Below are 24854 nucleotides of genomic sequence, written 5' to 3'. Positions count from 1 at the left end.
CCTTTGTCTCCCTTATTGCCACAAGGTTTACATATTATTTGAGCTTTGTCATTGTTACTGCTCTCCTTGCACTTTCACTGAGAAGAAGGCATGCGAGATAAGGAAGCAGAAAAGCTGCTGTACTACTCGTTTAGCATGCAAAGGACACCTTCTGTGGTTAGAGCCTACCGCCGCATCCACCTTTCCGAGTCAGTTCATCACTGTTATGGTAAAAGCACTACCAAGCTAAGAAGAAACCAGGCATCAAGGCATCAAAGGTCTCGAAACACTGTTCACATCTACCGCAACTATCCTACTTCGTGATGGTCAGCCTCTGAGTCACCGTCATTTTTGGTAAAGTAACGGTTTGTGCATCCGTACATAAGACGAGGAATAATCGGGTTTTATAGGTTTATTTGCGGTGAAGGCGGGAGTGGCAATACTTTCTTGACTGAAGATGTTCATCTGCATATATACGGCCATGTTGTTACTGTTACCTGGGAACCCATAAAATTGAGTGGCATATCGAGTAGGAGCCGGTGGTCTGCTCCACCCGTCAACCCCAGAACTGTTCATCTGGAGCAGAGGCCCCATGTTCACGATTAACGGGTAAATGGCTAGCACAGGTGAAATGTCCTCTTGCGACTGGGATTCCTTGGGACGTGGATGTAATCGGTGTAGACGTGAATGCTAGAGATTGATTAGTTACACATTTCGTAAAGTTGTACCTCACCTGAAATATAGTTGCGGTAAAAATTGGAATCAAAACACCTTACATCTAATTCACCTTATTGTCGTCATAAAACGACTGAACAGCAACCTGTATTCATAAATGTACATATTTGGAGAAAAAAAGTTCGCTTAGAGTTTGCTTCTCTGCAGGGCCAAGAGAGTAAAAAGTAATAGTAACTTGCCTACTTGTAACTAGGATAACGTTGATTTTAAGGAATTAACTAGAATGGTAACGGTGTTCAGTGCAAACGGCTGAGCAGTAATGGAGCAACATGGAGTTTATAGGTGTCAGAGGGGAGATATTGAAAATTATCAACATTTTTTGGAAGCAACTATGCTAACTGCAGTTATGGTAAACTTCCCACTCATTAGGCTCAGAAAGATTGAAAAAATTATTTCACAAGTTTTCCGTTAAGTGCGTAACCGGTTCGCCGACCTAATGTGGTTCTTCGTTAGCCATTATTTAGTCCCTGAGGTGTACTTCACCAAACTATTTTGTAACGGAGTTTTAGAAACACCCTGAACGTGGTTTATCATTTATTTTCTTTATTTTTTCTTTTCCTTTTTTTTTTATTGAGAGATTACTTTATATATCAGTGAACCACAACCTTTCTGACACCTTTACCCCCGAGTGAAATCAGATACTAGCTAGGAACCACTCACACCCTTTCTGCACCAGGCCCCTACCGTCATCAATCCTACCACCTAACTAAACTATAGAGTGAAAGGAATTTTCTTTGAACATTTATACGAAAGAAAAATGATATTTAGTTTTTGTAGGTCTTTTACTAAATCAGCATTAATGAGTCGGTGAAACAATTGACACTTCTTATATCTAACAGCTTCGTGTAATGTAAAAGTCAGACAGTAAAAATCATCAAGCGAAAATCTGATACGCATCAGAGATATTGATCATTACCCGAAAAGATACACTAGAAAATATCAAGAAAGTAGACAGAAGACTCATAAAAAAAGGTCCTATTGCCCAGTAAGACTAACGAAAAGTGCAGATTTCAGAACAGACAAGAGACTGAGCAGATATAAAATGTAACATATGACCTAAAAACGTCGACTGAAATATGACGGGCATATCAAGAAAATTTCGGAAAGCTGACGAACTGAACAGATGTTGGGATGTATACAAACTTTAAGAACGTAACGTTGATCACAAGAGGTAAAGAAATTGAACACAGGAACATGTTGATCGGAAGAAAGGGAGAAGATACATAGTGAAAGGATGAAAGAAATATGGCATTTGAGAAAAACTCACATTAAGTACACGCTTTTCGTAATAATCTAGCGGTCTGTAAGTATATATCAAACACTATGTTGTAGGCCCTTATAATATAATAAAATAATGGAATAGATGATAATAAAATGTTGAAATGCGTGGCTTTTTAAAATGTATTGAATTACTGAGATTAATTTTTCGGCATGAATGACAAGCACAATAAGCTGAGCTATGCCTGGAAATAAGTTCGTATTAGTTCATATTATTTTGCAGGGCGAAGTAGTTTCTTTCTCCGCTGTAGATTTGTGCTTACCATTCTTTACAATGCTACGTTTGGTCGCCGTGTTCACCTTTGAAGTCTTGACCGTGTTCCCATTAAGCTTATCGGATCTTCGTGATTTTCCAAAGTACGCAGGTGGGCTTCAGTTCTTGTAATTATTGTACTATTTGAAATAACAACTCACACGACCTTTCTGTTAATAAAACAATACTGTATTTTTCTAAACGGTGCACATATGAAATACATACTCCTCACTTACTCATAGCGACCCCAAAATGGCGGTCTGCAATTACTCGCTAAAAATGGCGTGCTTCTCACTCGTTCACTAGCTGAGCGCGAATCCTTCCTTCCTCCTACTGGTACCAGAAAAAATCCTCTTTTTTTTTAGCAACTGAAAGTCAAAAAATACATGACGGTAGGCATAGGCTCTATGATGTACTACCGCTTCATCTTCTGTCTTTGCCTTTAAAGAAGACGAAAACATAAACGAAATGCAAAAGGTTTATCACACCCTACAGCAGTGTTGTAGCATCGTACAGAAAGATTATTATTAACGTTTAAACACCTCCGAAGGGACGTAGATGACTCTGAGAGAAATTAATTAATATAAGAAAAATAGTGTCGTAAATGTTGGAAATTAGTTCAAAAACGGATGACAAATATTGGATACGTGGCTTCAAAACTCTTTCACCACAAGTTGCCTCCCTGGGCGGGCAGTAAGTAGTTCGAGCCAAGTGTTCATGTCGGTGTCGACCCAGGTCTACGTGTACGTCTTATGTGCGGAGAGTTCAGGGTTCGAGTTTTGGGTCCGTCAGGCTGTATGTTTTTCATTGCATGAGACATTACACGTTTACAAAATGTTTTATTTTTTCCAGTCTCGCACTCTCCGCTGTTTTATTGCAAAGTTTAATACAACAGAAACCGAACGAATTGAATCACAAGTAAATCAGTATAAGTTTCCCAACTACGTCGTTAACAGTAAATGGCCTCGTTTTCTATACTAAATAATATCTGTAAACAATATACAAGGAGCCAAAAAGAAAGAAAGAAAAAGTAAGAACAGGTCTTACTTGATTACACCGAGGGCAATAATACTGTAACGTCTACGTTTACAACAGATCAGAGCTACAAAAACAAACTTCGCATCGATCAATCCTCCTTTCACCGCAAGCTCAATCGCTGGAAGTGCGGTAAGATAGGCATCTGGTGACGTTATATGTTCAACATTTCTCATCCATTCTATGAGTATTTCCCGATATTTTCGACCCATGTGTCATATTATATTACTTGTCTCAGCGTCATCTAAGTCGCTTCCTGGGTCTCCAGACGTTAATAAAAACTGCCCTGTACGTGTAGAGTTGTTTTGTACTTTCAATTGGTCCCTTTATGTGTTGTGTAGTAAATAATGGAGCAATTGGTAATCCATCACGATAACTCCCAACCACTCACAGCCGCATTTTTATCAAATATTTAAACGTGTGCGATGTGTATGTCTCAACTTTACTGTCACAGATCGTATTGCAAAGTACAAAGTGTATGTGTAGCTGTAACGTCTAACACATTGTGTACATGTGCGTGCTGATATTTGAAAGAAAATATTAAATTGTTGGTAACTTACGCTATCATTATTACAATATTACGAATCAATGATAACAGTAACGCTATTTTAAAAAATAATTTAGTTTCACAACCGAAAGTCAGTTGAACCCTTTCGTTCTTACACCTGAGAAAATATTCATTTTAACTTTCTGGGGGTCGTTACCGGCAAGTTCAGATCCGCTGTTATAAATGATGATTCAAACACAGTTATAGAAAAGTGGGCTTCGAAAGGAGTCATACTCTGAAGCAGGAAATTGTCGAGCAACCTACCAGAATATGAAACACAAATTTAACAATAAACATTTATTTCATATGATAATTTTTGGAATACTGTGAACGAGTGTAAGTTAAGAAAGTGCGTTGAGTGACAAAATTGGATGAAGTTGTCAGATGAATTTACGGTCACTGAAAGTTCCTGGAAAGAGACAGGAGTTACTGTTGAATTGTGTACGACGATGGTGACAGCTCAGAGCTGAGTTGATCTTGTGCGGCGATCAGAAATTGACGCCATGCTGCTTCCAGGCCTCGGCATACTTCTTGGTGTACTCGCCCGTGGGGTCGTACTTAGCTTTCAGCTTGGTCCACTCTGCAGGGTACCTCTCTGTGATGTGCTTCAGGACCTTGATAGCTCTCTCCAGCTGGCTAGGCGTGCAGTCGTTGCATCCCGTTGACACCACTTTTGGCACCCTGCCTGTAGCAATGTAACAGAAAATCACGTGAAAATGTTTCATTGCAAACGGCGCAAGATGTTGCCTCCTTAAGTTTCATATTATTGTTGATTTATATTTTCAGTGCACTATCGGATTATTAATCATTTCATTGGATGATACTCGCTAGCTTAATGTACTAACAATAGATGCAGTACTCCTTGACTAGGAGTTACTTAGAATGGTGCACTTAAGTAAAAGACGAAGTAAAGAATGCATTCTTCAGACGCCGTTATCAGGTAAAGTGGTCTCCAAAGAGAGTTGTCGTGTTCTGCTGCGGCGGACATTTACTGCCATGAGAGAGAGTACAGCAAGGCGGTGCCGGTTTATGTTGCTCAAGGTAGCAGAACCGCGATGTGCTGTCGCAACGGGTGGGAGGTTAGCCTCTGGTGTGATGAAAACTATTTCAGGACAGTGTACCTGAAGAAGAAGCGTCGGAGGTGGAAGAAGGCGAAAGGACATGCCTTTAGTGCGAGGAAATGCGAAGAGTCAGAAATGATGGTCTTAAGCTGTCCCCTGAGGAATCTTCTCGGGGAGCATATGTCCCGCTGAAAGGCACAGACATGTTTTTGTTTGGCAGAGCTTTAAGAATGTAGGAGGGGAAATGGAACCTTCCAGAAAACGAGCTTCATGTGATAGGTTGCAGATTCATGGCCTGTGTAGTGGAACGTAATGCTGTTGTACAGGCTACTGGGATTTGTCACTTGAATGCAAACATTAGCGCCATGTGACCAGTAGGGAGCCGGCCGCGGTGGCCGGCGCGGTTCTAGGCGCTTCAGTCCGAAACCGCACTACTTCAACGATCGCAGGTTCGAATCCTGCCTCGACCATGGATGTGTGTGATGTCCTTAGGTTAGTTATGTTTAAGTAGTTCTAAGTTCAAGGGGACTGATGACCTCAGATGTTAAGCCCCATAGTGCCCAGAGCCATTTTTTTTACCAGTAGAGACCTGTGTATCATATGGACAAGGACTTCCCTCCAGGAATTGACCAAGAGCACGTCGCTGCTGGGACTGATGAGAGACATTTTCCTCTGGGGCTCGAGCATGAGATCCTCCTGGTGAGAGTCACAGTGGAGAAACTGGTGGTTCGGTTTTTAGAATCCTTGAGTTCGTGAGAAGCGGCACATAAAACCAATTTCCAGTAACAGAAATCTTATTGTGTTTACTTGAGTGATGATTCTGTAGCTCTCTGTGGATCTGACATACTCTAAATTGAATCTTTACATGAGAGTTTAATAAGTCACAGCTGCAAAATACTAACGCGAATTCTTTACAGACGAATGGAAAAACTGGTAGAAGCCGACCTCAGGGAAGATCTGTTTGGATTCCGTAGAAATGTTGGAACATGTGAGGCAATACTGACCTCACGACTTATCTTAGAAGAAAGATTAAGGAAAGACAAACCTATGTTTCTAGCATTTGTAGACTTAGAGAAAGCTTTTGACAATGTTAACTGGAATACTCTCTTTCAAATTCTAAAGGAGGCAAGGGTAAAATACAGGGAGCGAAATGTTTGTTGTTATTGTGGTCTTCAGTCGTGAGACTGGTTTGATGCATTTCTCCATGCTACTATATCCTGTGCAAGCTTCTTCATCTCCCAGTACCTACTGCAACCTACATCCTTCTGAATCTGCTTAGTGTATTCATCTCTTGGTCTCCCTCTACGATTTTTACCCTCCACGCTGGCCTCCAATGCTAAATTTGTAATCCTTTGATGCCTCACAACATGTGCTACCAAGATCCCTTCTTCTAGTCAAGTTGTGCCACAAATTTCTCTTCTCCCCAATCCTATTCAATACCTTCTCACTAGTTACGTGAACTACCAACCTAATGTGATTCTTGAGTTTCTCCCGGCGTATTTGATAATCAAAATATCCACGGGTGTACTGCTGGTCTACAGTGTCCCACGGGCACAATATTTCGGCGATCATACATGTCGCCATCATCAGGTGAATTGACGGACTTAGCTCCTGTGAACGTGCCGGCACGGAGATCCGTACGCTATGGTTGCTCAGTTCCCCCTGCCCGTTGGGCACTGTAGACCGGCAGTACACCCGTGGATATTTTGATTACCCACTTAATCTTCAACATTCTTCTGTAACACCACATTTCGAAAGCTTCTATTCTCTTCTTGTCCAAACTATTTATTGTACATGTTTCACTTCCATACATGGCTACACTCCATACAAATACTTCCAGAAACGACTTCCTGACACTTAAATCTATACTCGATGTTAACAAATTTCTCTTCTTCAGAAACGCTTTCCTTGCCATTGCCAGTCTACATTTTATATCCTCTCTACTTCGACCATCATCAGTTATTTTGCTCCCCAGATAGCAAAACTCATTTACTACCTTAAGAGTCTCATTTCCTAATCTAATTCCCTCAGCATCACCCGACTTAATTCGACTACATTCCATTGTCCTTGTTTTGCTTTTGTTGATGTTCATCTCATATCCTCCTTTCAAGACCCTGTCCATTCCGTTAAGCTGCTCTTCCAAGTCTTTTGCTGTCTCTGACAGAATTACAGTGTCATCGGCAAACCTCAACGTTTTTATTTCTTCTCCCTGTATTTTAATACCTACTCCAAATTTTTCTTTTGTTTCCTTTACTGCTAGGTCAGTATACAGATTGAATAACATCGGGGAGAGGCTACAACCCTGTCTCACCCCCTTCCCAACCACTGCTTCCCTTTCATGCCCCTCGACATCTATAAAAGCCATCTAGTTTCTGTACAAATTGTAAATAGCCTTTCGTCCCTGTATTTTACCCCTGCCACCTTTAGAATTTGAAAGAGAGTATTCCAGTCAACATTGTCAAAAGCTTTCACTAAGTCTACAAATGCTAGAAACGTAGGTTAGCCTTTCCTCAAACTTTCTTCTAAGATAAGCCGTAAGGTCAGTATTGCCTCACGTGTTCCAACATTTCTACGGAATCCAAACTGATCTTCCCCGAGTTCGGCTTCTACCAGTTTCTCCATTCGCCTGTAAATAATTTGCGTTAGTATTTTGCAGCTGTGACTTATTAAACTCATAGTTCGGTAATTTTCACATCTGTCAACACCTGCTTTATTTGGGATTGGAATTATTATATACTTCTTGAAGTCTGAGGGTATTTCGCCTGTCTCGTACATCTTACTCACCGGATGCTAGAGTTTAGCCAGGATTGGCTCTCCCAAGGCCGTCAGTAGCTCTAATGGATGTTGTCTACTCCCGGGGCTTTGTTTCGACTCAGGTCTTTCAGTGCTCTATCAAACTCTTCACGCAGTATTGTATCTCCCATTTCATCTTCATCTACATCCTCTTCCATTTCCATAATATTGTCCTCAAGTACATCGCCCTTGTATAGATCCTCTATATACTCCTTCCATCTTTCTGCTTTCCTTTCTTTGCTTAGAACTGGGTTTCCATCTGAGCTCTTGTTATTCATACAAGTGGCTCTCTTTTCTCCAAAGGTCTCTTTAATTTTCCTGTAGGCAGTATCTATCTTACCCCTAGTGAGATAAGCCTCTACATCCTTATATTTGTCCTCTAGCCATCCCTGCTTAGCCATTTTGCACTTCCTGTCGCTATCATTTTTGACACGTTTGTATTCCTTTTCGCCTGCTTCATTTACTGCATTTTTATATTGTCTCCTTTCATCAATTAAATTCAATATTTCTTCTGTTACCCAACGAATTCTACTAGCCCGCGTCTTCTTACCTACTTGATCTCTGCTGCCTTCACTACTTCATCCCTCAGAGCTACCCATTCTTCTTCTACTGTATTTCTTTCCCCCATTCCTGTCAATTGTTCCCTTATGCTCTCCCTAAAACGCTGTACAACCTCTGGTTTAGTCATCCTTAGATTCCCACCCTTTTGAAGTTTCTTCAGTTTTAATCTGCAGTTCGTAACCAATATATTGTGGTCAGAGTCCACATCTGCCCCTGGAAATGTCTTACAATTTAAAACTTGGTTCCTAAATCTCTGTCTTACCATTAAATAATGTATCTGATACCTTTTAGTATCTCCAGGATTCTTCCACGTATACAACCTTCTTTTAAGATTCTTGAACCAAGTGTTAGCTATGATTAAGTTATGCTCTGTGCAAAATTCTACCAGACGGCTTCCTCTTTCATTTCTTACCCCCAATCCATATTCACCTACCATGTTTCCTTCTCTCCCTTTTCCTACTCTCGAATTCCAGTCACCCATGACTATTAAATTTTCGTCTCCCTTCACTACCCGAATAATTTCTTTTATCTCATCATATATTTCTTCAATTTCAACGTCATCTGCAGAGCTAGTTGGCATATAAACTTGTACTACTGTAGTAGGTGTGGGCTTCGTGTCTATCTTGGCCACCATAATACGTTCACTATGCTGTTTGTAGTAGCTTACCCGTACTCCTACTTTTTTAATCATTATTAAACCTATTTCTGCATAGCCCCTATTTGATTTTGGGTTTATAACCCTGTATTTACCTGACCAAAAGTCTTGTTCCTCCTGTCACCGAACTTCACTAATTCCCACTATATCTAACTTTAACCTATCCCTTTCCCTTATTAAATTTTCTAACCTACCTGCCCGATTAAGGGAACTGACATTCCACGCTCCGATCCGTAGAACGCCAGTCTTCTTTCTACTGATAACAACGTCCTTTTGAGTAGTCCCCGCCCGGAGATCCGAATGGGGGACAATTTTACCTCCGGAATATTTTACCCAAGAGGACACCATCATCATTTATCCATACAGTAAAGCTGCATGCCCTCGGGAAAATGCTATTTACAATTTGTACAGAAACCAGATAGCAGTTATAAGAGTCGAGGGGCACGAAAGGGAGGCAGTGGTTGGGAAGCTAGTGAGACAGGGTTGTAGCCTCTTCCCGGATGTTATTCAGTCTGTATATTGGGCAAGCAGTAAAGGAAACAAAAGAAATATTCGGAGTAGGTATTAAAATCCATGAAGAAGAAATAAAAAATTTGAGGTTCGCCGATGACATTGTAATTCTGTCAGAGACCGCAAAGGACTTGGAAGAGCAGTTGAACAGAATGGACAGTGTCTTGAAAGGAGGATATAAGATGAACATCAACATCAGCAAAACGAGGATAATCGAATGTAGTCGACTTAAGTCGGGTGATGCTGACGGAATTAAATTAGGAAATGAGACACTTAAAGTAGTAAAGGAGTTTTGTTATTTGTGGAGCAAAATAACTGATGATGGCCGAAGTAGAGAGGGTATAAAATGTAGACTGCGAATGGCAAGGAAAGCGTTTCTGAAGAAGAGAAATTTGTTAACATAGAGTATTGATTTAAGTGTCAGGAAGTCGTTTCTGGAAGTATTTGTATGGAGCGTAGTCATGTATGGAAGTGAAACATGGACGAAAAATAGTTTGGACAGGAAGAGAATAGAAGCTTTCGAAATGTGGTGCTACAGAAGAATACTGAAGATTCGATGGGTAAATCACATAACTAATGAGGAGGTATTGAATCGAATTGGGAGAAGAGGAGTTTGTGGCACAACTTGACAAGAAGAAGGGACCGGTTGGAAGGACATGTTCTGATGCATCAGGGGATCACAAATTTAGCATTGGAGGGAAGCCTGAAGGGTAAAAATCGTAGAGGGAGACCAAGAGATGAATACACTAAGCAGATTCAGAAGGATATAGGTTACGCTAAGTACTGGGAGATGAAGAAGCTTGCACTGGAGAGAGGAGCGTGGAGAGCTGCATCAAACCAGTCTCAAGACTGAAGACCACAACAACAACAACATGAGATCACTTGACTAGAGTTTTTGTTTCTGCCTCGTGAGTAAACAGAAATATTGACTTGTGTTCTGACTTGTACTGAGGTAATTTTGGCCCTAGGAGTTTGCAAATGGCTTACTGCATCTACTGTGGAGGCAAAGAATTGCATCTAAGTCACGTACATCATCTGCTGCAGTGAGCATATTGGGAGTGCAGTACAACTGCTGTCCGTAAGTCAATATATGATACGTGCACTCCATTACGACATGTAGAGAAAAACTCGCCGTAAATGAGATGAGTTCCATATGGTTACCCACTGAGCGTTTTCTGAAAAAGCTAGTCAGGGTGTATGTCTTTTGAGCCTCGCTGCTAACCACTGCCAGCCAGCTTTGTGTTCCTGTTGCTCCATCGTGGGTACAGGACAGCGCCAAACAGCCGCTTATTTTCTGATGTTATTTTATTTACAACGCTAGTTTCGGAGTCTCATTAATGCCATCTTCAGGCCCCTATGCACTCCATGTATCCAGAATCACATAGACCGATACACGCATAACCGGAGCCATAACACCTGGATTCCGTGATGTTTTTTTTTTTAATTTTTTTTTACAAAAACCGTGCAAACATGCATCCCGAGTAACGTGTGTTCATTTTTTGTCAAGTTGCACAAAAAATTCTCGGAACACAGATATTCATTGCTCCACTTATGCCCGTATCGGTCTATGTGATTCTATACACATTAAGGGCGCAGGGGTCTGAAGTATGCATTAATGAACTGCCTAAGCTACTCGTCTAAATAAAATAAAACCCAAAAATATACGGCTGTGTAGCAAATTTCCTTTGGTAAAAATTCTTCGGTAAACAAACTTTGTTTCCATTCGTCTAACAACGGGGATCGAGGTCTAAAGTAACTGAAATAGATGTTCGGCCAATCTCAAAATTACATATGGGGTAGAATCGAATATTGTGTACTTCATATTAATACAATTATTTTGCCCTCTACATGTCTTTTGAGAATAAACAGTTTACGGTACCCACGTTGTGATTATTGTTATACTATCCCTAGAGAAATAATTGGTTTGATGCCATAAACTGAACTGATGAAAATCTACTACTCGATCTTACTATTTATGGAAATCCCTAGGTAGGCTGGCAATGGGAGGGTGGTTTCAATCATTTGTGGGCGTGAGAATTCCATTGTGAAGGCAACATTACGCTGCCACGCATATACACGTCATTTGTTACAAACACCATGTGGGTTTACAAGTGATGTTCTTCAACATAATGTACCCGGAAAGAGAACGAATTTCCCTTAGTAATGAATATGCTGTTGACCGTTAAAACTGCCACACCATAAATACAGCACGCAAAATCAGTCAAAGTGACATCATGCGCTTGTACGTGCGAGCGATTGGCATTTCAGCGCAACTGCAAGAAATGGGTAAGACTAAATCAGCTATATTCTGGACCTAACGATAGGTTAATCAACGGGTTTGTCATACACAAATTGCAACTGAAGTTTGTTTTTTTCGGAGAAGATCTTGTTATGCCGCCTTAAGGAGAAGACAATTCTACTTGTAATCCGACAGCAGCTGGATTGTGGGACTCTCAGCGTGGCGACCACCACGGCCGTTTTCACTGACACAGCAGCACATAGCGGCAGGGCTGCCAATATGTCGTCTTCCAGATGGGTGCCGATTCTGCACGCAGCATCACCATGCATGTGTTCATGTTTGGAGACACAGAGGAAAACGAACGTTACCAGAACGCATTATTCACTGGTTCGTTGGCACGGGATACCTTTAGTATGAAACGTGGTTACATTTGTAGAAATAATTCAAAAGCCAACATCGCTTAAATGCTGTTTATTGGATAACCGGATTCAACACACTAAAGGTGCCATCATCGGATCTGAATGTAGATTAACATTTATAAACCATTAGGATTTAACGATACGTGAGGCAGACCAGCTGATATAAAATCATGGTCACAAAAAATTAAAGACAACTGCTCTCTTGTTCATTCTTTTTCATAGGATATGTAAACCTGCAGCCAGAAGATAAAGCTATTTGGTACATGACCGCTGCTCGACTAACAGCGGTCGGCATCATGGCACCTTTAGTGTGTTGAAACCAGTTATCCAGTAAACAGTATTTAAGCGATCTTGGCTTTTGAATTATTTCTACATCAGTGTGATCGCCCCACTACGCACTATGTATTCACTGCAACATGGTTACATTCGTTTTGCGTAATCTGTAACCTAAACGACAGTCATTAAGTTTCTTTCTTGCTCAGGCTAGCGGATGTGTCCTATCTCCGACGTCTTCATGAATTTGTCTTTCAACACAATAATGCAAATCAACTGGTTACCCGTGCTATCCTGGTCTATTTAGACTGTTTCCGTCGACAGCACGTTATCCACATATCTGACTCAGTGATCACATCTGGCGAACAACTGACGAGAGACTGGCACGAAACCGTTCGCGAGCCACTAAGAATGACTAAATATGATACAGAGTTGAAGCCGTGTGGAAGGACGTACCGACAGCTAACATAAGCTCAGGTCGATTCGATGCCGTTCTTGCAGCCAAACGTGACAGATCTGCATACCAGAATGCGAATCGTGTGCACTCCATATCTCCTACAAATTTAATCATGTTTTCGTCCTACCATATCGATACAAAAAATTAGTAATATTTCATTTCTATCCCTTCTGGTATTCCAATTTTCATGGCTAACAGTGTTTTTTGTAATGAAAGGTAAAAGCGACGCCAGATTCATCAGTATCTAGTGACGAAATAATTTTACATCAAATCCACGGAGAAATTCATTATATGCCTGATTTTCTAGTCCAAACGTTTAATCTGTCAACACACGTGGCGTTGAATGAACGGTCAATATGATACAACCCAGAAAATTTCAAGCACAAAACTTCAGTGAGTGTAATGTAAATGGTGTTTGAGATTGTCCATCGATGGTGGCAACAACACGTCTCTTACACCGTCTGGGGAGTATGTAAGAGAAAAAAGTAGGAGCTTAACTGTTCTACAGATACCGAATAGTATTCTTTTGGTTTATTTCAATCAAACGTTCTTTGTAGTAACAAGAGAGCTTTTCTATCAGGTACTAATGTTTTTGACTCATTTACAGCACACACACATGCACCTGTGTTTCAAGATCATCTGCATCAAATGAACGGTACGATTATTAGTGTATTATAAAGAATTGTTGTTTGAGTCACCTATTATTATGATTATTTCATTTCATTTGTTTCTTTAAAATTCGTAGAAACAGTAGTTACCGATAGTATCTTGTACTTCATATTATAACGAAAGTTATACATAATGTTACTGTGAATCTGTTGAATATGTAGTACCCGTGGATAATTGTATTGCGGAATCAGTCATTTCTGTTGTGTGATCCGTGGACACCACTGTTGACCTTCCGTCTGTACTTCGTCCGTGCAGTTGCCATTACATCACTAACGATTGCCGTGAGATGCATGCATCTGTCTGTTAGCGATCGTACTCCGATAGGACTCGATGCCTATATTTGTATTTCGAATTGCTCATATTTTGCAGACTGCGTCACAATAAGAACACGGCAGAAATTCAGTGTGCACGTAAATAAACAATATTGAACTAAAAATGTACAGGGTTAACACCTGGACCTTAAAACAGTGAGAAAATACTTCATACTGAACAACAGGCAATGCTAAAATTACTGTCACTGGCAATGGGCCTTTAAAGCTGACGCATGGGACTGATGCCGCTTGCTACGTTATCGTATAAGAATATCAGACAGCAAAGGAAACATCTGTACCCTAATACTGAATGAAACGTTCGCTTTAGCACAAACATCTTGAAACGAAGAATCCAACAGATGATAAAAACTGGATTCGCAGAGAGAAGAAACGAAGGTGATTCTGTTCTACACAGAAGCGATCATTGTGCGAAAAGGTTCAAATGGTTCAAATGGCTCTGAGCACTATGAGACTCAACTGCTGAGGTCATTAGTCCCCTAGAACTTAGAACTAGGTAAACCTAACTAACCTAAGGACATCACAAACATCCATGCCCGAGGCAGGATTCAAACCTGCGACCGTAGCGGTCTTGCGGTTCCAGACTGCAGCGCCTTTAACCGCACGGCCACTTCGGCCGGCTGCGTGCGAAAAGGTAAAGACAAAGTCAGAAAGAGATGGACAAGAGGTGGAAATTTGAGAAGTATCATATTTTTGACAGGAAGCTAAACCATACATCGTTTGGGATTAAATGGGGTGGGCGAGCAAAGAATATAAACTAGGGAGGTAGAAATTATCGTGATTATACCAAAGTGCCATAATTCCTTGTTTAGATTAAAGCAAAAGGCGAATTGTAAGCTGTACCTTAATTGGCAAGAACATTTCTGAGCAGGACATGAAATTTCCTATATGATAGAACACTGAAACGCTACGAATGAGTGTAAGATTGATTTGACAAGGATAAAGCAGCACGTCTTCCTGATATCACGGGATTTGTCTGTTCATAGACTGTTGTTGCTCTTAGGGGAACACAATACCACCTTATTGCGATTGCACACCTGACCAGGAATAAGTAACAAAGTTTCTTGAAGGGATGCCATGAAACCTCCTACGCAACCTTAAAGAATTTGTTGTTATTAATCTCGAGCATGATTTGGCCATTTTGTATATCAGAGTGCTACATCATAATCCACGAGCGTATTATTTAATCGAACATCTAGGAAAACGGGAATAGAACTCTAACGATGGTGAACAGAGGAAGAAAGAAGCGAGAGACGAACGAGAAAGAAGGAAGCTTAGCAGTCGCACTTACTTTTGATCTCCTTGCTCTCAGTGGTGCACTTTCCGTCGTCTGCATCGAGCATGCACTGGATGTAAGATTTTAGGAGGCGGTCGTTGTTGAGGATCTCGTCCACGTTCACTTTGTCCAACTTGTCATCGGCTTTCACAGAAACTGCAACGACGGCTACGAGGCAGCAGCAGAGGATCAGGTTTCTCGCCATGGCTACTGGTGCACTCCGCCCGGATTGTGGGATGCGGCCACAGGTGACTGCTTCTTATACCTCCGCTCTGGCGTATGAATACCTATGACGGGATAACAGGGTCACGAGGTGGGGCGCCTTCAGGAAGAACTAGCGCTGACACGTGCGATAATGCGAAAACTGCGTGGCTTTGCTCAACTCTTGCGACCTTGAACAGCCAGTTCTCACTGTAATTACCTCACCAGCGTCCCGCGGTATGGAAGACAGCAGAATAATCGACTTTCTTATTGAGCAATATACGTAGCATGTTGCGGTTTCCTTAAATATGCTACGCTCTATGCAAATCAGAATTAATGTAGAAAATTCTATTTGTAGTAGCGGTAACTGAATCATGCTCTGCAAATGTCACCTCCATGGGAGGCCGTGAGAGTCGAGTTTTGCGTACCAAGCGAAAACAAAAATAAATATTTTCTGTTAACAACAAAAAAGACATACGGAATAACATTCTAGAAAAGTGTACGGGTTAATAAGACGAACTATTGTTTAATATCTATGCGAAAAATCCCAAAACACCGTATTAAACTAACTTTTTCTCGCTGTAACTCGTAGGTCAAATACTACAAACCAGTTCTCGTCTCAGTATCCCACCGCACAAAAACAGACACACGTTAGTGCGAGGAATTGTTTTAGCTGGCATACTTTTTGTCAAAAGTGGCAAAAAATTTCATTTTATTTTTTTGAAGTGCACTACTGTTTGGGTAAATTACAATACCAAGAAGAAAACGCATGAATTCAATTAATTTAACACCACAGCTTGTGTACATAACATGTAACAAATGATTGCCTTTTCAAATCGGTACATGTCCTTTGAGCCCTAGTATTCAATACATCGTGAGGTCACCATGCGGTCTGGAACCGAGAGACCACTCCAGTCGCAGGTTCGAATCCTGCACTCGGCATGGGTGTGTGTGATGTCCTTAGGTTAGTTAGGTATAATTAGTTCTAAGTTCTAGGGGACTGATGACCTCTGATGTTAAGTCGCATAGTGCTTAGAGCCAGAGTCACCATGCGCTGAAATTAGAGCTGCTATACGCCGTGGCATTGAATCAGTAAGGTTCTGAAAACGTTCCTGAGGGTTTTTACTCCACGCACTTTGTATTCGAGACCACAGATCCGTGACCTCAGTTAATGGAGGACCGTGACGCACCAGGTGGCGACCAACCATATCCCAGACATGTTCGATGGGCGACATATCTAGCAAAAGTGCAGGCCAGGGTACCAATGGTACCCGTACCTGTACACTCCTCGCAATATGTGGCCAGGCATTGTCCTGTTGAAATGTGGCCTGTGGAGATGCCTGAAACAGGAGGAATACCTCAGGCTCCACAACCTCCTTTAGGTACCGGTTGCTGTTACAATTGCCTTCAATACGTACGAGGCGAGATCGGTTGTTGTACCCAATGGCTTCCCAAACCATCAAATCTGGTGTTTGTTCGCTAAGCCGCTCCACAATGCCGCCCTCCAGGTTGCGCTCACAACGGTACTGCAGGACGCGTATGTGGCCATCACTGTAGGACACGTTGAAGTGGGACTCATCCGAAAAGATTACGAGTTGCCACTGAGCTCCCCTGTGACGCTGTTCACTTGCCCATTGCAGTCGGAGGAACTTGTGGCTTCTGGACAATAGAAGGCAACGTAATGGTATGTGTGCAACCAGTCCAACCAGCGGCAAACGGCGACGAACCGTCGATGCAGACAAGTTCACACTTGTTGCAGTGCTCCAGCTACAAGCCAACACTGAGGATGACGTTGTACGGTCCGTAGTGGCAATGCGGACAAGGTCACGGTCATCCCCTGCTGTGGTCATGTCCCGTGGTCCAGTTCCCGCTCGTCGCTGCGTACGACCTTTCTCTGTCCACTGCTTCACACACACATCATTGTCGTAGCAGCATACCCTGTGCGGGCCGAAATGTCACGGTATGACAACCCCGTTTCCCGGGGACCGATCATTCTGCCCCGTTCGACCTCGCTCACGACGCGATATGGCTCACTTTGACATCGACAAGGCATACTGGCACTCACTATGTTGTTTCCACTTTGTGCGACAGCTCTGCACTGTCTACACCAGGTGGACCTACACGAGAGGGCTCTGCTCGGCCTACGTGTAACCCATGTCGCTGCAAAATGTATCACATATTGCTTGCACACCCGTCGCCATTATTGTGTGGCGCTATTCGGGTAATTGCTTCACAGTGTTGCATTTTTCACAAACGCCAATGTATATAGCAACCCAAATTTTGTACATTTAGTATTGTTTAATAACGCAAAAGGTGCAGGTGTAAATTTGCGTGAAATTTAAACCATTTATTTTACGCCTTGTTAGAGAGTGTTAGAACCACCAACTAAACAGTGTCGTTATCAGTCTTATTTCCTTAATGTACACGTTGTGTAACATGGATGGGAAAGGAGTTGAAGGCTATCGCGTCTTCTTCGAGGCAACTTGTCTGAAATTTGAAATTGATTCTTAAAATTATATTTCTATAGGTTTTTGAATGTACTTAGACACCATTTTCGGCTAAGTAAATTTATCACTATGGACGCATCCCTTATAATTTACTTCAGCTACGTATACTGTTACGAAACAAGTTCGCTGTCTCGAGATGTGCGACAAAACCTTTTAAGCAAAGCCTTCATTTCAAAGTGTTATATCCGCCCAAAATATGCTCGCAATTATTTACAAAAACGTCAAAGTAGCACAGAAGTTTGTACTTACGAGTATTAAATTGGTGACCTGTTTCTGATCTTTGTAGTCGATTATGAGAGTATCCTGGTAAGTTCTACCATAACATCATAAAATCTACCACTGCCCACTTGCTTATATGAGTGGCTGAATGTAAGATACCATTTGCATACAACTGTCCAGTGTTGCAAATGCCCGAAAGTAGTCACCATTTAAATAAAAAACGCTCTTCTGTGCACATTATGCAAGAAGTAATTAAAGTGAGGTGTGTTATTATCATGAAGGGGCCAGGCTGCATTTTTCTCCAGTTCAGTCACATACACTACGTGATCAAAAGTATCCGGACACCTGGCTGAAAATGACTTGCAGATTCGTGGAGCCCTCCATCGGTAAAGCTGGAATTCAGTATGGTGTAGGACCTTCCTTACCCTTGATGACATCTTCCACTCTCGCTGGAATACGTTCAATCAGGTGCTGGAAGGTCTCTTGGGGAATGACAGCCCATTCTTCACGGATTGCCGCACTGAGGAGAGGTATCGACGTCGGTCGGTGAGGCCTGGCACGAAGTCGGCGTTCCAAGACATCCCAAAGGTGTTCTATAGGATTCAGGTCAGGACTTTGTGCAGGCCACTCCATTACAGGGATGTTATTGTCGTGTAACCACTCCGCCAAAGGCCGATCATTATGAACAGGTGCTCGATTGTGTTGAAAGGTGCAATCGCCATCCCTGAATTGCTCTGCAACAGTGGGAAGCAAGAAGGCGCTTAAAACATCAATGTAGGCCTGTGCTGTGATAGTGACACGCAAAACAACAAGGGGTGCAAGCTCCCTCCATGATAAACACGACCAGACCATAAAACCACCGCCTCCGAATTTTATTGTTGGTCACTACACACTCTGGCAGATGACGTTCACCGGGCATTCACCATACCCAGACCCTGCCATCGGATCGCCACACTTTGAACCGTGATTCGTCAGTCCACGTAACGTTTTTCCACTGTTCAATCGTCAAATGTTTACGTTCCTTACAATAAACGAGGCGTCGTTTGGCATTTACCAGCGTGATGTGTGGCTTTTGCGCACCCGGTCGACCATAAAATCCGTTTTCTCACCTCCCGTCTACCTGTCGTAGTACTTGCAGTGAATCCTGATGCAGTTTGGAATTCCTGTGTGATGGTCTGGATAGATGTCTGCTATTACACATTACGACCCTCTTCAACTATCGGCGGTCTCCGTCAGTCAACAGACGAGGTCGGCCTGTATGCTTTTGTGCTGTACGTGTTCCTTCACGTTTCCACATCACTTTCACTTCGGAAACAGCGGACCGAGCAATGTTTAGCAGCGTGGAAATCTCGTGTACAGACGTATGACACAAGTGACACACAATCACCTGACCACGTTCGAAGTCCGTGAGATCCGCGGAGCGCCCCATTCTGCTCTCTCACGATGTCTAACGACTACTGAGGTCGCTGATATGGAGTAAAAGCCAGTAGGTGGCAGCACAATGCACCTAATATGAAAAATGTATGTTTTTGGTGGTGTCCGGATACTTTTGATCACAAGCTGTATTTCACTGAGATGCAAAAATAATTTATTTTATGTATTTGTCTTGGAAAATCAAAATTATTTTGTCGCCATTTAGTTTGAGTACATAAAACTTGCCTGTGTGTGAGTGACACTCTGTCAACTGAACACTATGACTAATGTCCAAAAACTTGTAAGACCACCTAGAATTACCGTAGAAAGACAGGTACGCACATAACTTAGTCACACTGTACGAATAATTGTTTGCACATCTCGGTCGCGTGATCAGCGTCCGTTGGGGATATAAAAAGGCAGTGGTTTCTGAAAATAAGTTCGAGTAACAAAAAGACTTAATTAGTACCATAAGTAGATATTAGCTCGATGCGCTACATTGAGCGAGTGTGTCGCACTATGCAGTGTAGACGACGGCATGCTGCGACACTGAAAAATTCATTTGATTTCTATCTTTCAATATCTTTATTTATTTATTTTACTGCTCTTTCATGCATGCTCTTTCTTTTACATAAGAAACCGTCTTTCTAAACTTCTTCCTTTCCATCGGAACGAAGATATTTCTGAGCTTATGAACTGATATAACGATATTTTTACTATAGCAATATTAATAATAAGGTAAATGTAGGAAACGGGATATACATAAGTGCCTTCTTATACGACTTTACAATGGGTGGGAATCTGTATCAGACTGATGATACAGTAGTGGAAGTAACGTGTAAGACATCAGTGAGAGCTGTTCAGCCGGCCACTGTGGCCGAGCGGTTCTGAGCGCGCTGCTGCTACGGTCGCATGTTCGAATCCTGCCTCGGGCATGGATGTGTGTGATGTCCTTAGGTTAGTTAGGTTTAATTACTTCTAAGTTCTAGGGGACTGATGACCTCAGATGTTACGTCCCATAGTGCTCAGAGCCATTTGAACCATTTAGAGCTATTCATGAACATGCCTTTGAAATTGTCTGAATAGCTGAGAACCCGTCTTGCAGTTTTAAAATGATTGGTGGGATAATGATATTGCCGGAAAGGTAAAGGCGAAAAAGGAGGACTGTAACAGATATCTTTTGAACAGTAAGGTTGATGACAGAAGTAGCTATGTAAGACTGAAGGGAGAGGCAAAGAAAGCAGTAATTAGAGCAAAAATATATGTGATACCTTAAATGCGAAATATAAATAACTATATGGGTAGTTGACAGTCCAAAGAAGCACGGAAGGTGGTGAAACGGCTAGGAATAATTGACATAAGTAGTATAAACTTACAGCTGATCAGCCTAGATAGATGGAAAACATACTATGAAGATTTATTGAAGAAAAATCGAGCCGAATTTCGATAAGTGCTCCTTTTCAGACAAGGAACCTGACATAGATGTCCGGAAAACAATAACAGAATCGAGCTGGGGTGGCGCGGTTGTTAGCACACTGGACTCGCATACGTTAGAACGACGGTTCAAACCCACATGCGGTCATCCTGATTCAGGTTTTCCGTGATTTCGCTAAATTTCATAAGGCAAATACCGCAATGGTTCCTTCGAGAGGTTACGGCCGATTTCCTTCTCTATCCTTCCCTAATCCGAGCTTGTGCTCCGTCTCTAATGACTGCGTTGTCGGCAGGACGTTAAACGCTAATCTCCTTCTCCGCGGTAACAATCGTGGTAGTACAAGATACAGCAGAGCAATTAAAAATGGCAAAGCACCAACACCTGGAGCAGTATGTATGGAGTTGATGTAGCACGGGCCATATGTGTTATCTGGCAATCTCGCAACGCTATTTCACCGTCGCCTTTGTGGAGAGGAAATGTCTGTCGTGTTGGCTCTGAGCACTATGGGACTCAACTGCTGAGGTCATTAGTCCCCTAGAACTTAGAACTACTTAAACCTAACTAACCTAAGGACACCACAAACATCCATGCCCGAGGCAGGATTCGAACCTGCGACCGTAGCGGTCTTGCGGTTCCAGACTGCAGCGCCTTTAACCGCACGGCCACTTCGGCCGGCTGTCTGTCGTGTTAAAAAAGGGTTCATCACAAACACTTTTGCAAAGGGAAGCAATGATGACTGCACACATTATCGAGGCATCACAGTTCTCAGTTCTGTAGTAAGATTGTGTGGTAAGATACTTACTGCTAGAACCGGGGGAGAAATTGAGGAAGTGGAAGAACACAGTGGCTTTCAGGCAGGAATGTCTTGTATCCTAGCATTAGACAGGTGACTGAGAGTAGGCTGCCACATAATCTGAAGACACACGTCTTTTTCGTAGACTTGCAGAAGGTCTGTCACAGTGTACCGCTTTGAAGGAGGTGGCAAGCAATGAAAAATCAGAAGTTACGTAAATCTTATGTAGAGGCAGTTAGAAATCAGCATCCAGATAATACTTGTCATGTTATAGTTGGGAAGCTACTCTTACAGAAAAAGTTACCCAAAGACTGGGACGAGGAAGCTATTAAGCTCCTCCTTCTTTAAAGTATTTTTCAATGAATCTGGAGAAGGAAGTGTAAAAGTATGGGAATTAGGGTCGGTGATGAGCCTCTGTTCTTCCTAAATCTTGCAAACGATCAGCTCATCTTTGCCGAGGAACAAGAGGATGTGTCTTATACTATACGAAAACTTAAAGGTGAATGTGAGCAGTGGGGCACTTGGTTCTCGGAGGTGTAGGAAGGGATCTTGTTACGTTTGATGATGTATAGTGAAGTGCAGCCATTCATATAAATATTTGGGGATAATAATTTCGGATAAAGGTAGAAGCAACAAGTAAATATGGCACAGAATGACAAAGGGAAAGATGGCAATTACGCAGTTACGCTCTATTATCTGGATGGCAATTTTAAAAGGAAGATATACGAACCTAGCATACAGCATCGCCATGCAAGAAGAGGACTGTCAGGATAGAAGAAGATGGAAACTTCCTTTCGAGAGACGCCGAATGATGTAGAAAAAAGGTGATGATGTGCAACGGGTGCTACAGTGACCACAAGGACTAATAACAGGCAGCTCACTGAAAGGGGGATGAGGCCGCAGCGTCATTGCGCCGACTACCGTTGACCTCTGTACAACAGGAACTCCGTCTGCTGAGGTGTCAGTCACATGCGGCCTGGAATGGAATTCTCTTCAGTGATGAGCCCTGCTTCGAATTTGGCCTGTATGACCAGCGAAGACGTGTCTGGAGGCTTCCCAAATTGCAGTGGAATATCAACCTGACTGCCGCTCGCCATCCACCATACGTCCCGACAATCAGAAGTGATGGCGTGCCCAAAATTATATTTCACAGCACGATCCCTTTGGTTATCATGCACAACAGTCTGACAGCACAGCGATACGTCGACGATGTTCTCCATCCCGTTTTGTTGCCCTTCAGGTCCAGCCATCCTGGGTTTATGTTTCAGCAAGGCAATGCCCAGCTGAAAAAGGTGAGGATTTCTACTGCTTGTCTCCGTGCTTCCCAGTCACTACCTTGGCCAACAACGTCGTCGGAAATCTCCCCATTTGAGAACGTATGGAGCATTATGGGTAGTACCTTCGAACAACCTTAGGATTTTGACGATCCAACGTGCTAGTTGGTCGTAATTTTGCACGATATCTCTCAAGGAGACATCCAAAAACTCTAACAATCAGTGCCATGCCGAATAACTGCTTGCATAAGTGTCATATGTGGAACAATGTGTTACTGGCTTACTCAATGTGTGAAGCTGGTTCTCTTGTATAAATCATTAAATTATTGTGAAACTGTGATCATTAGCTCGTCTGTACATGTTCACGACATCTACCTATTTCCCTCCCAATCGGATAATTCCTTCGTGATGTGTCGTTCTTTTGTCTTAGATTATGTATATATTCCTGAGCATATTATTTACCAGTATCGACATTGGACCAGAGACAATATGCATTTGGATTGGCTAGGGGAGTGAAATGAAAGGTTAATATGAAGAATGGATACTGGACAAGCGATATTTAACAGCAAGGGCAATTTTAAACTAGGTACTAAAGAAGAGGGCTTTGTGAAGAAAGGAACAGTGTCAATATTATCCTCTAGTAAAAAGTATTTGTGTATTTAAATATAATGTTGCTGAATACCTGGCGTAGCATGGATATGTATTTATTCTAGTATTGTATTAATGCATCTCCTCCTTTCCCCCTCCCTGTACATCTCCACTTCCCCTCTCTTTGTCCACTTCCTCTGCCCCTCACTTGCGTCCCACTTCTCCCACCTCTCTCTCCATCCACCTCCTCCTCCCGCCCCTCTCTCTCTCTGTCTATTCTTTCATCCCCTGTCCATCTCCTTCTCCCCCTTCTATTCCCATCTCCTCCTACACCTATGTCTCTCCACCAACTCCTCTCCCCTAACTCCGACGATCTTATCCCGCTCTTCCTGTTCATCTCTTCCGCTTTCCTAACTATGTAAATTTTCTGCTCTCCCCTGTCTCTGTCCGTCTCTTCCTCCCTTGTCTCTCTCCATTTCCTCCTCTTTCCATTCTCTTCCCATCGCTTTCTCCCTCCTCTCTGTTTCTCCCCCCTCCCATATCTGTGTCGATCTCCCCATCTCCTATCGGGGCCTATCTATTTCTCCCTCTTGCTGTCTCTCCATCTCGTCGTTCTCCGTTCTCTCACCATGTTATTGCACTCACTTCAACAGGAGGTTGTTGATTTTACTCCAACAGTATTTCTCTTTCCATTTGTAACTAATATATGTACCAAATTTGATAGAAGTCGTTTCTGGAGTTTATGATGAGCTTTTTACCCGTGAATCTGCCTGCACACGCACATGTAAAATATATTTCCCGTATGTTTAACATATTTGAAGCTTACTTGTACAGATATTTAACCTATATGCCTAATGAATTTTGCCCTGCAGTTTCAGAGCTTCTGACGTCATATTTCCTGAACTATATGCTGTAAAATGATGTAATTTTGCAGGTACATCCAGTGTTATACGAGTAAGTGGTTATGGCCTGCGAAATATGTTAAGAACAGAGTTAGTAGTAAAGAAGTAACAAACTTAAACGTGATGCATGATGCAACGATTACGCATATATCTCAGTGTTTATGACGTCGTATATCCTGAACTACTCATCATACAGAGAAATACCTTCTTTATGTACATTTAGCGGCGTACGTGGATACTGTCTACGAAATGTGTAGCGACTGAAGTAAGGAGCAAAGAAGTAATAAAGTAAAACGTCATGCATAGGGCACCAGTTTTTTTATTATGTCTCATTCATGTCATCTCAGCTATTTATCGTATAATGGTATATTTTTCTAGATATATTCAGTGGCAGATGTGAATACTGTCTGCGAAATGTGTTGTGAATAGAGTTCGTAGTAAAGATGTCATAAA

General features: G+C 42.2%; 1 protein-coding gene across 1 annotated transcript; it reads right to left on the bottom strand.

The window, feature by feature from the left end:
• Positions 1-4117: 4117 nt before the first annotated feature.
• LOC124799189 (ejaculatory bulb-specific protein 3-like) lies at positions 4118-15287 on the bottom strand. Its single transcript, XM_047262724.1, has 2 exons — positions 15085-15287; positions 4118-4512 (listed from the first exon to the last, which is right to left on the bottom strand). The coding sequence occupies exons 1-2, from the start codon at positions 15272-15274 to the stop codon at positions 4316-4318; spliced, it is 387 nt and encodes a 128-aa protein (XP_047118680.1). The 5' UTR covers positions 15275-15287; the 3' UTR covers positions 4118-4315.
• Between the last annotated feature and the right edge of the window lie 9567 nt (positions 15288-24854).

This window comes from Schistocerca piceifrons, chromosome 5 (genome assembly GCF_021461385.2).
Source record: "Schistocerca piceifrons isolate TAMUIC-IGC-003096 chromosome 5, iqSchPice1.1, whole genome shotgun sequence".
NCBI classification, from domain to species: Eukaryota; Metazoa; Arthropoda; class Insecta; order Orthoptera; family Acrididae; genus Schistocerca; species Schistocerca piceifrons.
The sequence above is the reverse complement of the archived record's forward strand: the minus strand, read 5'-3'. Positions and strand labels throughout refer to the sequence as shown.